This window comes from Cetorhinus maximus, chromosome 5 (assembly GCF_964194155.1).
Source record: "Cetorhinus maximus chromosome 5, sCetMax3.hap1.1, whole genome shotgun sequence".
NCBI lineage: Eukaryota > Metazoa > Chordata > Chondrichthyes > Lamniformes > Cetorhinidae > Cetorhinus > Cetorhinus maximus.
In genome coordinates, this window is record NC_135883.1 from 77,186,591 (window position 1) to 77,202,652 (window position 16,062).

The following is a 16,062-nucleotide window of genomic DNA, read 5'->3' on the forward strand; positions in this document are numbered from 1 at the left end:
CAACCCCAAGAAGCAGGAGAAATGTAGCCAAACTTAGAAAAGAGAAAATGGTCCATTTAGATTTATTAACCTAATGCAGAAAATGTGAGAGTGTGGGAAAAATAGTGGGAGAGTGGATGCACATTTAAATGAGAAAAACTGTATGAACTACATAATCTTTACCAGATGTATTCTTTCCTTTGTTCTTAAGGACAAAATACTAACTGAACACAAGTTTTGTCTGACTACAGATTAATTTTAATTTAGGCCATACCATGGGAAGGTTTACATAATATGCAACAGTAACTTCAATCATAATTTCCTTTCAAACCAGCTGCAGGGTGAGTGGGGAGAAAGAATAATTTGATGCTCTCATACATGCATGATATGTGCCTGTGCATAAGTATGCATTGTATTGTGATAACTGGTTTCTCTTTCCTATCGTGAGCTAATGCCTGCAGAGACTCTTAGGGATGGGAAATAAATGTTGGCCTAGCCAGAGAAACCCACATCCCACGAACGAATAAAAACAACAAAACTAAGCTACGATTCATAGAGGATGCCAAACAGAAAACAAGACCAGTCAACAGCAGATGCCATTTTTTAAGCATGCACTTAATAGCCTTCAAGGCTAATTTGGCCCAATGCAATTTGATGTTCTCAAATTATTTACACCAAGGTCATTCAGATATGTATAATTGATCAACATTCATTTGGTAAATGAAAAACTATTGATCAATAGCGTAAGGCTAAAGCAATGAACCCGATAGCAATTCAATTTCAAACTATGACACTCACTATCTAGAATACTCAAGGAAAAGTGGGTTAAGAATCGCTGCCACATAAATAAAAACTAAGTTATACCAGACACAGTTACAACAGACAATTTCACTTACTCATTCTCGGCTACATCACATCTTGCACACACACAATTAAATATTCAGTTTCTAGTCAGACGTGTATCCTTTATACAATAGCAAACCTCACCTTTTTCTTCAGCCCTTGAAGAAACAGAGTCAATTTTGTCTGGATTGGCCTTTTTAAGTTCAAGTTTCTTCTCAGCTGGCGGAGGTTCAAGTTTTGAAGCTGAAAGATGCAACATTTCATACATTTCTTTTTTTCCCCTTTCAGGCTTCTTCAAAAGTGGATTTCATCAATAACTAAATGGTATTAACACCTATCAGCAGGCTTTTTGTTTCTAAAACCGTATGGTCTCTGAGCAGTTAAGCATGAACTTCCTGTGTTACACCTATATACACCTACTGGCCAATAAGAATGAAGGGGCAGAATTTTAAAAAAGTAAACTAAGTGAGCTTGAAATATTAACCTTTTATTCCATTGTGAAATTCAAAAAGCAAATCAGAAGAATTTCACGATCTATATAAATCTGTAATAAAAGAGAAACGACATCCTCATACCCAAAATGCTAAAAAAAAAGTCCTTCTTTACAATCACTAAGCACATCATCTGTTACACTGCTTTTGATTTAGTTTGAAGGTGTTTTTGAAGTTAATTCAAATGTTTAATTCAAACCAAAATAAGATTTCCAATGTTATTGTTCAGACATTCACAAGTAAATGGGGAGCCATATCCAGAAACAGAAACCAGTTATGCAGAGTATGTAAACCAGTAATCAAAGTTAACGATTCTAGTTACCTTTACAATTTGAAATTCCTTTAATTCTGCGTTTCAAAACACAAGCTCTGTTGAATGAAGTAGTTAACTCACTAGACATTTAATATTTTTTCCACATGTATACCTCAGGTACTGATCCATTTTAACAATATTTTGTCAAATCATAAATCATATTTTAACAAGTGGATCCTGAATACAGTCCCTGACGTGAGATTTGTGTATTAATCTTCAAAATGCAAATTGTACAACAGCATTGTGCAATAATTTAGCCATAAGTTTAGACTGTTGAGTATTTTTACCATTGAGCTTCTTTTGCACTATTAAGTAAAAACATACTTCCTTTGACACGAAGAAGGCCACATTTGCAAATTATAATTTTATATGCCCGCCTGGTCACTGAATAGAGGTACATTGGTTCAAGCCACTTCCTAAGAATAGTAGGTAGGAAGAGGAAAGCAGAGGTGGCATCACACAATCACTGTCACAAATCATATCACACGTGGTCAAGAACATCACCTGTGGTGACTTGTTCTTTTGTTAAAAAACAAAACATTATGTGAAGAAACCAAACAGAAAAAAGTGCACCCTCTCATTAGAAAGAAGGTAGTGCTATTATATATTTTTTAAACAGTTAAATCCCAGTAACCAATCATGTCATTCTGTTACATAAAGATCACAATTTGGGTTTGGTCGTCTGGGGAGGTGGTGGCATAGTGGTATTGCCACTGGACTAATATTCCAGAGACCCAGGGTAATGCTCTGGGGACCGGGGTTCGAATCCCACCATAGCAGATGGTGAAATTTAAAAATCTGGAATTAAAAGTCTGATGAAGACCACAAAACCATTGCTGATTGCATAAAAACTCATCTGGTTTGCTAATGTCCTTTAGGGAAGGAAATCTGCCATCCTTACCCCTGGTCTGGTCTACATGTGACTCCAGACCATTGACTCTTAAATGCCCTCTGAACAAGGGCAATAAGGGATGGGCAATAAATGCTGGCCTAGCCAGCACTGCCTGCATCCCATGAACAAATAAAAAAAATGTAGCATAGTAGAAAACACCATTTCAAACAATTAATTTGTACATATTTGGCCATAAGGAAGTGAGATATTATTATTTCCTTGGGTGGCCCAGTATATTCAAGCATTGTTGCATGGTGCTGCAAAAGGGGTTTACATGGCAATTTGCCACTGTATTGAGTGGGCAATGCTCAATATTTGAGGGATGAAAATCACACTTTGACCTTTTAAGACACTGCTCTCCTTTTCTCAGAAAAGCTATGGCAAAGGCCTTCACTGAAGTAACACCCCTCACCTCAGAGTCAAAAGGTTGTGGGTTTTCCACAACAGGATCAGTGGTGGATAAAGTTTGGGGGGGGGGGTTGGGGGGGGGGGGGGAGAGAGGGGGAGGTGAGGTGGTTTTGCAGGTGTTCCAGTCAATGCTTATCCATTAACCTATGCTGCCTAAATAGATCTGGACATTTATTTATTTATTGCTGTTTTTGAGGCCTTGTTCTTGCTATATCCTTATATTCACCTATGGATTGTGATAAGTACTTCATTGGCCAAGAAATTTTTTTAGATGAACAGAGGTCAAGAATAGCACAAATTCTTTCTTTTCCTTGAGAAATTTGTGCGTTTTAAATCTCATAGAACCAGAAATAGCTTATTTCGCCGCTTTTCTCACCCCCACCATGCTCCCACAATTTGCTATTCTAAGGTGAATTTATAAGTAAATTGCTCTAATGCATACAATGTAAGAAATGTATTAAAACAGTTACAACAGTGCAATATGTAAACAGTTGGTGAGTATAACATACCTTGGACTTTTGTTGGTGGCAGTGGCTTTTTTGGTTTCTATGAACAGAAACAATAAACTGGAGCTTAAACATTGAATAAAGTAATTACATCACCCAAGAGGGTATGTAGTACAAATCTGCGAACTGTCATGCAGCAACTTCACCCCTTTGAACTTATTAGCTACTATACTAAATTGGCAAAATATTGTCTTGACTAAAACTTGCCCATGTTTTCATGTGAAGGGTTAAAAAGATCATAAGACATCACAAATTTAGAAAATGGTTGCAAAAGTAAAAATCTAAACACTTTCAAGAAAGACTGAACAAAATTTGCCTCTTGAAGGTATAAAAGTCAATTCTGAATGATGAGTTTTATTCATTGTGGTATTAAGTAAATTCTAGGGAGCATTTCTCATTAATCAATAATAAGATCAAGTATTCATGAAACCACCACTCCTGGATTTTAAATTATCTATGCAGTTTATATAAATGTATGCAAATGGTTATTTGGTAGTGCAGAACTTGAGTATTGCAGAAAAAGAGACATGCCATTGAAGCTTTTCTTCTTGCGCCCATCAGGACAGCTACTCAAATTAAACCAATGGTGAAGGGAATAACAATTTATACTGCATGAGAAGAGAGAATACAAATTGGTTGGCAAGTGGACTCTGATTGGTAGAGGCGTTGTCATGGAGAATGCAGCACAGAACAGTTAACTGCCAAGCTTTTGTTTCAAATTCAAACCGGGCAGGCCGACTCCGATTGGTCAAGGCATTGCCCTGGGGAATGGACCAGGAAATAGAAGACCCCAAGCTTTTGTTTAATTGGAAAAGGTGTAATGCATGGACATGCACCTTCTGTCTGCAAAGGACAGAGCGCGGTGCGCGAATGTATGTGGCCTCAAGCATGCTTAAGTGAGCCACATGGTGAGCCCAACTGATAATCTTAAATTGGTTTTCTTGTAATTCTTTGCACAATCAGGATTGTTTAGAAAGTGTGGACAATCACAGAGTCGCATCTAATGTTAGACACTGTGGGCAGAATTTTGCCCTTGCTGGGTGGGTGGGCCCCACTGGCTCGGCGGTGGGTGGGCAGCTGAACTCCGCTGCCGAAACGGGGCCCGTCGCCATTTTGAGTGGGTGGGCCAATTAAGGCCCACCCAGCTATGCGCTTCCTGTGCGGGGGGAGGAGGGATTCCCCATCTGTCAAAGTGCGCTCTTTCGCACACGCGCGCGAAATAGTGCACTGCTCCCTGAGACCAAGTGCTGTCTCAGGGAGATTACTGACAGGTAAAAAAAACTCCAAAAATAAAAAAAAATTAAAATTATTAACATGTCCCCCTCATGTGACAATGTCACATGAGATGGGACATGTTAATAAGAAACACATAAACTTTGTGAAACTTTTTAAAAACGGCCGTGAAACCTCACCCCCGCCAGTGGATGAAGTTTCATGTATAATCATGAGCCCGCTGGGGCTCCTGGCCTGCCCGCCAGCCTTAAGGTTGGACAGGCAGGTCTTTAACAATCTTAATTAGCCTGTCAATGGCCTTAATTGGCCATTGACAGGTTGGCAGGCAGACAGCTGATTTCGCTGTCCGCCCACCTTCCTGAGAATTTAAAGGGACCGGGATGACGTCGGGGGTTCCTCCTGACGTCATCTCACGTCATTTTCCCGTCGTCGAGTGGGCCCCACCACCAAATCGCAGATGGGAAAATCCTGGCCTATGTTTTGAGTTTTGCAAGCATGGGCTGGTCGGGTATAGTCAGCACTTTTCCTCTTGTGAACAGCTGAAAGGACGTGCTGTTTGATACGATCCTCCAGTCATTGGGACGTACGGCCTGCTACCTGGCGTCGCGCCAGCACTCAAACTCATATACCACATTACTCATTTGTGTGATAGGCAGAATGTCTTTTATGCTTGACAGCAGCATCCTGTTGGTAGAGAATACAACTTGTGTTGCTCCTGCATAATAACAGCCTGCAGCAGCTAGCTTCACCTGTTGCTCAAATTTTATTTGAGACGCCTTACCCTTCCAGTGTAAAATGAGGTAGACTGGGCACTTTTCAGGGCTGAAAGCGGAGGTCTTAGGCCCATTCATGAATTTGTGAGATATATAGCAAATGATCTGATCGGGGTAGCCATTATCCTGCAGATGCCTTTGATGCACCCGATTTCAGCATCAAGCTTGCACGGTCAGCAAATGGCTCGCGCTTTATTTACGAGGTTGCCAATAAGGCCAACCTGATGTTGCACGACACTATAGGAATCCCAATATACATGTTGGGATTCCTACAGTTGACATGCTGTACAATTGGCCTGATCATCAACCTTCCAAATAGGGCCCAAGTCATCTCCTCAAGGTGCAAGCTCGATGTTGAAATAGGGCACATCATAGCCATCCTGCGGGATAATGGCTACCATGATCAGGTCTTTGCTCGTTGTATATCGTGCAAACTGATGGGCTAAGGGTGCCACTTTCAGTCCTGAAAAGAGCCCAGTAGCTTATCCTGGAAAGCTAAGGTGTCTCAAAAAATTTGAGCAACAGGTGAAGCTAGCTGTTGCACACTGTTACACTGTTCTTATGCAGTAGCAACACGAGTGATATCCTCCAGTAACATAATGCAGCAGTCAAGCCAAAAAGATGTTCTGCCCATCAACAAAAGAGTAATGTGGCATATGAATTTCAGTGCCAGTGTGATGCCACGTATGTAGGTCATATGTCATAATGACTGGCAGACCACATCAAACAGCACGTCCCTTTGGCTGTTCGTAACAGGAAAAGTATTGACTGCATCCAACCAGCCCGTGCTTGCAAAACTCAAAACAGTATCTAAAATTAGATGTGATTCCACGAATAGACAACACTTGCTAAACAATCCTGCTTGTGCTAAAACCAATTTAAGATTATCAGTCAAGCTCACAACGTGGCTCACTTACGCATGCTATAAGCCACATATATTCACACACACGGCCTTGTCCTGTCCACACATTACACCCTTTCCAACTAAAAAGCTTGGGGGACTGCCATTCCTTGATTCAATCCCCATGGCAATGCCTTGACCTGTCTGGTTTGAATTTGAAACAGAAGCTTGGCAGTTAACTGTTCTCTCCTGTATTCTCCATATCAATACCTCTATTTATCAGAACCCACTTGCCAACCAATCAGGACTCTCTTCTCATGCAGTATAAATTGTTGTTGCCTTTACTGTTGGTTTATCTTACGTTGCTGTCCCCATGAGTGACAGATGAAAATATATGCAATGTCAGACTGTTGGGAGACTTATTCCACAGAATGGTGTTAGAATACACGAGACAAAATACAGGTTTGCCAATAAATAGCCTTATTGCCAAACTTGAAAATATTTGCTACAATGATCAGGGTATATGGAGTCAGGAGCTAGGAAGAATAATGAATTGAAAGATGGCTAGAAAACAGAAGGTTTTTTAATAATCTTTAATTAATTAATAAATAATCTGTCAGTAATCTCCCTGAGACAGCACTTGGTCTCAGGGAGCAGTGCGCTATTTCGCGCGCGTGTGCGAAAGAGCGCACTTTGACAGATGGGGAATCCCTCCTTCCCCCCCGCACAGTAATTAATACAGCAAGCTTCTCAAACTTATAGAAAGTAGGAAGTGATGTTCCACAAAGAAGCAGTCTGCAACCACTGTCGTTCACAATGTCCTAAATTATTCTGACTCTGGAATTTGAAGCATGGTGTCAAAATTTGCAGATGATAGCTATAACTAATAGTTAAGGAAGTAGGAGCAGGACATTTAGAAAATGATAATATAATCAAGCAGAGTCAACATGGTTTTATATTCATTGGAGTTTAGAAGAATGATAGGTGATCTTATTGAAACATGTAAGATTCTGAGGGGGCTTTACAGGTTGAAGCTGAGGGGAGGGAATCTAGAACTGGCGGGAGCGGCTTGACAAAAGGGTCTCCTATTTAAGATGGAGATGTGGAGGATTTTTTTTTCTCTCAGAGTTGTTAATCTTTGGAATTCTTTACCTCAGAGAGCAGTGAAGGCTGGGTTATTAAATATATTCAAGACTGATTTAGATAGATTTTTGATCAACACAAGAGTCAAAGATTATGGGAGGCAGGCAGCAAGTGGAGTTAAGGCCACAACCAGATCAGCCATAATCTTATTGAATAATGGAGCAGGCTCAAAGGGCCGAATGGCCTACTCCTGCTCCTATTTTGTATGCTCTTACACAATGTGAAGCAATGCACTTATATACAGGAAGATAGAAATAGGTTTGTGGAATGGGCACATAAATATCAATTGAAATTCAATAAAGCACAATCTAAGGCGGTTCATTTTGTTGGAGGAATAAGGAGACCATTGGGCAACAACGTGAATTAATGTCATAAAGGGTGGAAGTAACGGGGGTCATTCTGGTAGAACAGAATGAAAAGAACAGGGAGCGATAATAAAAGGACTTATTATCAATCCATTTTCTGTTACTCTCTGATGGTGAATACTGTAAGGGAGTATTTTTGTTCCCAACTGAATTATGGATCTTACATTCTCAGTATACTGCAACATATTTTCGGTTCTGAAATTAATTTCCCAACATTTTCTCAATGTTGGTGTTCAAAGTACAGAGCAGTGCCTTTCATAAGATAACTGAAACATATACTAGATGAATGTAACTTGGTACTTTGTTTTAATCTTACTCAATTTAGTGCATGACACACACAATGGGTGGAGTTTTACGGCCCCTCCCACCAACGGGATTTCTCAGTCCCGCCGAAGTCAATGGACTTCTGAACAGCTCGCTGTATTTTCCAGCCCCGAAAATTCCACACAATGTGCCTAGCAGTAGAAAAGAAAATTTTACCACGGGCAGTGATGTTGTGTACGTAATGAGGATAAAGGCAAAGGATTCTGAGTGCGCAAAGACAGGCTCAGAAGGAGAAGGCCCACAAGTACACTTGATCTCATCTTTCCAAAATACCAATCTAATCATCTTTCTGCTAACAGATTATCTGATTTGCCTTTTATGGTGCATACCTGGACAAAAATCAGCTCCTACATTTGCCCACATAAGAAGAATAAGACCATAAGACGTAGGAGCAGAAGTAGGCCTTATAGCCCATCGAGTCTGCTCTGCCATTCAATGAGATCATGGCTGATTTGATAATCCTCAACTCCGTTTTACTGCCTTTTCCCCAGAACCCTTGATTTCCTTACTGATTAAAAATCTGTCCATCTCAGCCTTGAATATACTTAACAACCCAGCCTCTACAGTAAAGAATTCCATAGATTGACTACCCTCAGAAGAAATTCCTCCTCATCTCTGTTTTAAATGGGCGCCCCCTTACTCTGAGGTTATGCCCTCTGGTCCGAGGCTCTCCCACAAGGGGAAGCAACTCTCAGCATCTACCCTGGCAAGCGCCCTAAGAATCTTATATGTTTCAATAAGTCGCCTCTCGTTCTTCTAAACTCCAATGAGTACAGGCCCAACCTACTCAATCTCTCCTCATATGAAAATCCCTCCACACCCAGAATCATGGATTCTGGAGCCTGCTCCATTATTCAAAGTGAACCTTCTCTGGACTGCCCCCAGTGCCAGTACATCTTTCCTTACATAATTGTTCACAGTATTCTAGGTTTGGTCTAACTAGTGCCTTGTATAGTTTTAGCAAGACTGCCCTATTTTTATACTCCATTCCCTTTGAAATAAAGGTCAACATTCCATTTGCCTTCCCTATTACCTGCTGAACTTGTATGTTAGCTTTTTGGGATTCATGCACAAGGACTCCCAAATCCCTCTATGCTGCAGCCTTCTGCAGTCTTTCTCCATTTAAATAATCTTTAGCTCCTCTATTCTTCCTGCCAAAGTGCTTAACCTCACATTTTTCCACATTATATTCCAACTGCCAAGTTTGTGCACACTCACTTAACCTGTCTATATCCTTCTGTAGACTCCTTGTGCCACCCTCACCACTTGCCTTCCCACCTATTTTTGTGTCATCTGCCAACTTGGTGATAGTACATTCACTTCCTTCATCTAAGTCATTAATATATATCGGAATTAATTGAGGCCCCTGCACTAATTCCTGTGGCACTCCACTAGTTACAGGTCGCCATCCCAAAAATGCCCCCCTTATCCCAACTCTCTGTCTTCTATTAGTTAGCCAATTCTCTATCCATGCTAAAATAGTACCCCCAACACCATGGGCTCTTATCTTATTAAGTAGCCTTATGAGCAGTACCTTATCGAATATCTTTTGGAAATCCAAATATATTACGTCTACTGGTTCCCCTTTACCTATACTGCTTGTTACCTCCTCAAAGAATTCTAATAAATGTGTTAGATTTCCCCTGCTGACTCTGCTTGATTAGACTTTGTATTTCTAAATGCTCTGATATTACATCCTTTATAATAGACTCTAACATTTTCCCAGTAACAGATGTTAAGCTAACAGGCCTATAGTTACCTGTTTTTTGTCTCCTCCCTTTTTGAATAAGGGTGTTACATTGGCAGTTTTCCAATCCTCTGGGACTTTTCCAGAATCTAAGGATTCTTGGAAGATTACTACCAGTGCATCCACAATCTCTGCAGCTACTTCCTTTAATATCCTGGGATGCAACCCATCAGGTCCAGGAGGCTTATCGGCCTTTAGCCCCATTACTTTCCCTAGTACTTTTTCTCTAGTGATAGTTATTGTATTTATTTCCTCCACCCCTTTTGCCCCTTGATTATTTAGTATTTTTGGAATGCTATTAGTGTCTTCTACCGTGAAGACTGAAGCGAAGTATTTATTCAACTCCTCTGCCATTTCCTGGTTCCCCATTATTATTTCCCCAGCTTCATTCTCTCAGGGCCCTATGTTCATTTTGGCCTCTCTCTTCCTTTTATACATTTAAAGAAGCTCTTACTGTCCTTGCTAGTTTACCCTCAAAGTTTATTTTCTCCCTCTATTATTTTTTGGTCATCTTTTGTTGGTTTTTAAAACTTTCCCAATCCTTTAGCTTACCTCTAATCTTTGCCACATTGTATGTTTTTTCTTTCAATTTGATACTGTCCTTAACTTCCATGGTTGCTTTACCCCTTTCCTTGAATCCTTCTTCCTCACTGGGATATATCTTTGTCGAGAGTCATGAACTATTTTATTGAAAATCTGCCATTGCTCATCAACTGTCTTTTCTGCTAAACTCCTTTCCCAGTCCACTCCAGCCAACTCTGCCCTCATTCAATTGTAATTACCCCTATTTAAGTTTAGCACAGTTGTTTCCGACCCAAGTTTCTCACTTTCAAACTGAATGCTAAATTCTACCATATTATGGTCCCTGTTTCCTGGATCCTTTACTCAGGTTATTTATTAAACCTGCCTCATTACACATTACCAGATCCAAAATAGCCTGATCCCTGGTTGGGTTCACAACATATTCTTCTAAGAAACTGTCCTGAATACAGTCTAGGATTTCTTGCTCGTGGCTACCTCTGACAATTTGATTTTTCCAATCTACAAGATGATTAAAGTCACCCATAATTAATGTACAGTAATGCCCTCATTATCTCCTGATTTATTCTCTGTCCCACAGCATAGTTACTGTCAGAGGGCCCATAGGCTACTCCCACCAGTGTCTTCTTCCCTTTGTTATTTACCTCCACCCATATGGATTCTACATATTCCGATCCAAGATCATTTCTTGCTATCGTACTTATTCCATCTTGTACTAACAAAGCTACTCCACCGCCCTTTCCTTCCTGCCTGTTCTTTCGAAAAGTCACATACCAATGAAAATGTAGTTCCCAACTTTGATCGCCTTGTAACCATGTCTCTTTAATGGCTACAGGATCATACCCAACCTCTATTTGTGCCGTTAATTCATTTATTTTGTACCGAATACTACGTGCATTTTAGTAAAGAGCCATTAATTTTCCCCTTTTGACCCTATTTGCTGTTGTTTTTTTTGTGTGTGTACACTCTGTCCCTTCCTGTCACACTCTGGGTAACATTACCTAAATAGCTGCCCTGCATGGCTGTCATGTTCTTTTCCTTTGTAAACCTATGTGACCCCTTTCCAGAACCACCCCCCCACCACCCCTCGATTTAATTTAAAGCCCTCTCAATAGCCCTAGTTATTCGGCTCGCCAAGACACTGGTACCAGCACAGTTCAAGCGAAGCCGGTCCCACCGGAACAGCTTCCTTCTACCCCAATACTGGTGCCAGTGCTTCGTGAACTGAAACCCATTCCTCCCACCAATCCCTGAGCCACGCATTTAACTCTTTGACTTTATTTACCCTATGCCAGTTTGCCCGTGGCTCAGGTAACAATCCCGAGATTATTACCTTGGAGGTTCTGCTTTTTAATTTGGATCCTAACTGTTCAAATTCTCTCAGCAGAGCCTCATTTCTAGTCCTATCAATGTCATTGGTACCAACATGGACAATGACAACTGGATCCCTCCCCTCCCACTCCAAGTTCATCTCCAGCCCTGAGGAAATGTCCTTAACCCTAGCATCAGGCAGGCAAAAAAGCCTTCGGGGCTCATGCTCACGGCTGCAGAGAACAGAATCTATCTCTCTAATTATACTGTCACCTACCACTGCTATGTTCCCATTTCCTCCCCCCACTTGAATGGTTCCCTGTACCATGGTGCCATGGTCAGTTCACTCATCCTCCCTGCAGTCCCCGCTCTCATCCACACAGCTTGCAAGAACCTTCTAACTGTTGGACAGTTGCAGGGGCCAAGGCTCCTCGGACACTACCCCTGGGTCCCGATACCTGCCTCACCTGCAGTCACACCCTCCTGTCCCTGATCACAGGCCAAATTTGAATTACCTAATCTGAGGGGGGGTGAGTGCCTCCTGGAGCAAAGTGTCCAGGCAACATTCACCCTCTCTGATGTGGGACAATGTCTGCAGCTTGGACTCCAGCTCCTTAACTCGGATCCAAAGTTTCTCGAGCTGCAAACAGATGGTACAGATGTGATGGCTCTGGATCGCCTTGGTGTCCAACAGCACCCACATGCTGCAGCCCAACACATCACCCGCCCTGCCATCGCTGTTGTATATTATTCAATTAATTAATTAATCTAGTATTCCCACTCTTTACACTTTATTATAATTATTTGTTATACACACCAGTATCGATCTTACACTTAACAAGCTATCTTTAAGAAAAAGAGTAAAAAAGACGAGAGATCTAAACACAAACTAAAGACTTACTTTACTTTAAAGACTAGAAATACTCACCAATCCTACTCACCAATCAGCAGCCCTCCAAGCTCTTGCACTTTTTAATGGTCTTACACTCTTCTCTCACTCTCTCAACTGTTAAAAGGCCCTGCTCCTCTCTCACTGTAAATGACCACGCTGTTTCTCTCTCACACTCTCACTGTAAAGAATGACCAACTTCTCGAAGACATTCACTGATTGTACATCACTCTGGGATGTCGTGAGGATGTAATAAGGCGCTATTGGTTTATTCTTCCTTTCCCCTGTAGTGTCTAGTTTCTAAAATGTTTTAATAACTTGGCAACAACCACATTTCCTGGTAACTCATTGAAGTTGTTAATGACCTCTGTGCAAAACATTCCTGATGTTTCCCAGTTTATCCATTACAACTCTGAACTTCCTTTTCCTGCTAATCACAGCAACAATATTAAACTTAATCACAGCCCACTTCTGCGCACAGAACTTGCTGCTTGCAGATCTTTTGTATTTACCATGTTATCGTATCTACACATGAAAGCAACATCCTGACTTTCGTGATTCTGAAAAATAAACCACATCTTTCCAGCTACATAGCTAATTAGTGGTAGATATATGTTATTGGTAATACAGGGGGCTCAGTGTGGGAGAGATGGGAAAGAGAAGCTTGAGAAAAACTAGGAATAATGGACAGGGGCATGTTTTGCTTGGGTAAGTTTTTCTTTAACATTAGCCAGGGTACAAAATATTTAAAACCACTATTCCACAGACTTCTACAGAAGTACCCAAAATAGCATTCTACATAAGTATAATTTTTGCTTTCTTTCTCTGCACTTTGTAATTGTGTGGGCCAGAACCAATGTTCCCTCCAAGCTGTGTGGCCACGCAGCAGCTCTCGTGCAGGCCATGCACAAGTCAGCCCATTTAAATTACTGCACGTGCAATAGTTGTGCAATAAAATGGAGATGCATATTCAAACAAATCACCCACTCTTTGCAAGAATAAAAATTAAAGAGTGCATTGGTCAGAACAATTTTTTTTAATGATTTACGCAGACATGATGCACTTCTTCATGTAAATGAATGACAAGAACTGTGTGCAATTTTTAGATACGAGTACAAGAAACCACCAACCACAACTGAATAATACTCAACTGCTCCAGACAATTTGCCCAGTAGTACAAAATCTAATACAGATTTTCCTTCCTGTTCACTGGGGAAAAAAGAAACCAAATATTGCCTCCATGCCCCCCAGATTTTCTCCTGAGATTGGTATATCAATCACTCGCAAAATATAATTTTAATATTTATTTTAGAATAAAGATGTGTATTTTTTTTAAAGCTTTGATGTGCTACAATAGCTAACTCATTTAAAATACTCCTTGTAATGTACTAGAAGCAATTTACCAAAGTCATATAGAAACATTCTACAATAGAAAATTTGTTTCTCCCTACAGGTGACTTACATCATCGATCTCTGGCTTTGGAGGTAATTTTGCAGAAGGTTTGGGAGCAGCAATAACCTGTATAAAAAAAAGTCTGAAGTTTTTATTGCAGTATTATGTAGTAATATTGTGCAGGACATGGGTAAAATAATTTAAGAACAATTTCAAAAAAAGAATAGCAACATAACTAATCTACAATTAGCCTTGGGAATGAATGGCGGAAGTCAGAAATTGGTTGTTTTGTTAAAAAAAGGAGTTTCTAAAACCCTTCATAGCTAAAGCAAAACTTCTAAATAAGAGATTATTCATTTGCTTTAGGATCAAACAAGTGACAACTGTGACACACAAAATGACAGGAAAATTATTGAAAATAACTATTCTTTCTCCAGAACTTCTTGCCCTCCTACTTTAGAACTTAATGTTAGCATGTTTGTTGAGCACTTGCCTGAACAGCATGCAAAACAGCTTTTATTTTTATTCCTCAATTAAAAGCTCAGGATTCAAAAAAGCCCTGTTTCAGCTCCACCGGGGGACAACTTTTACACAGCAGTAGAGTCACTAAAATCCAACCTGTTCTAACCAGTATTCCTATATACTTTATCCTTCTGCTTCCCCCTCTGCTCCAATCACTGCCTTCCTTACACAATACTGGCGATGCCCCTCAATGTAACTTCTCCTGATTCAATGTGTCTCCAAGTTCTCAACTATTTTTCCCTCTAAGTTCCCACTCCAGTTCACAATTCTTCCTCTTATTCCCACCACTAGAAAGTCAGGAAATACTAATACAAAAATAAACGTACAGCAGCAAAGTTATTGCCTTTTTATGATACAATGCACTATCAGAACAGAAGGTTCTGCCTGAACATTTTGCATCCTCAGCACAAATATACCTACCTCTCTTTCAGTTTCTGAAATCACGACCACAAAGTTGTCTGGGAAGACCCCTTGCTTGCCATTTAGTTCTCCTTTCCACCATCCCCTATCGCCTGTATCCTAGAAAGGAATGAAAATTAGAGGATCTCAAATTGTAATAAGAATTAAAAAAGCATTTGCCAAATTGTATTATTTATTAAAAGCAACCAGCTACTGCCATTTGATCAACTGGCACCAATCTTTAAGCTCGAAGCAAAATAATGCGGATGCTGGAAAACTGAAATAAAAGCAGTGTTGGAAAAACTCAGCAGTTCTGGCAGCATCTGTGGAGAGAGTAACAAAGCGAACGTAGAGTCCAATACGACTCTTCTTCGGAGCCCAAAGCAGCAAATCAGACTCGAAGCGTTAACTCTGTTTCTCTCTCCACAGATGCTGCCAGACCTGCTGAGTTTTTCAAACCCATTTTTATTTAATCTTTAGGATCTGTTTACAGGACCAAAAATCTAAGAACAATTAAAAGACCAACTTAAAGCCTATTTTTATTACCACACAGCATTTTTAAAGTTATATATGTGAAACTGTGTTCTTTTCTGCAGATTACATCCCTCAAATCCCAACAAACAGATATTCTAGCAGAAGGATCACCATTAAAACTTACTATTTGGACGTCAGTAATGGAATATGGCCTCTAAGATGAATTATTTTGATGTATATTGATTAGCCACCAAGCAGTACAGAAGCATACTCCTGCAGGAGCAGTAGCTCAGTCTTTGTTCAGTTTATGAAGGAGCCCAGTCTTTTCAGCAAACCTAAACATCATATTGATGCCTGTGTAAGGGAAAGTGTCTCTGATGAGACAATTATTGTTACATTTATGAGGTTCGTGTGTTTTGGAAGTGTATCTTTAATTTAGAGTAAAACGGAGGAATGGAGGGGGTAATCTGACCTGTTCTGGAATCTGTTGACAAGAAGCCTGGGTGACTTGGCTGTTAAAGGTTAAATGGGGCCCAAGTTGTTTTACTAGGAGAGTGCAAGATATTCACACTTGTAAACAGTGACCAGAGTGGCTATGCTGACAGTCGAGAATAATTTTGGACTGGTTCCTGGAGAATGAAGCATTTCCTTAAGCGACAAAGTATGACTGTAAAGG

The 16,062-nt window shown here is 40.4% G+C and overlaps 1 protein-coding gene across 4 annotated transcripts in view; it reads right to left on the reverse strand.

Moving 5' to 3' along the window:
* The window catches only part of cd2ap (CD2-associated protein), a 241,382-nt gene that overhangs the window by 66,782 nt on the left and 158,538 nt on the right, over positions 1-16,062 (reverse strand). For 3 of the 4 annotated variants that reach the window (XM_078542067.1, XM_078542070.1, XM_078542069.1), the window contains exons 9-12: positions 14,934-15,032; positions 14,061-14,117; positions 3,436-3,472; positions 967-1,065 (exon numbers count right to left, since the gene is read on the reverse strand). In XM_078542067.1, coding sequence (XP_078398193.1) covers positions 967-1,065; positions 3,436-3,472; positions 14,061-14,117; positions 14,934-15,032 — 292 coding nt within the window. The remainder of the gene's footprint in view (positions 1-966; positions 1,066-3,435; positions 3,473-14,060; positions 14,118-14,933; positions 15,033-16,062) is intronic. The other variant, XM_078542068.1, reaches the window with a different exon arrangement.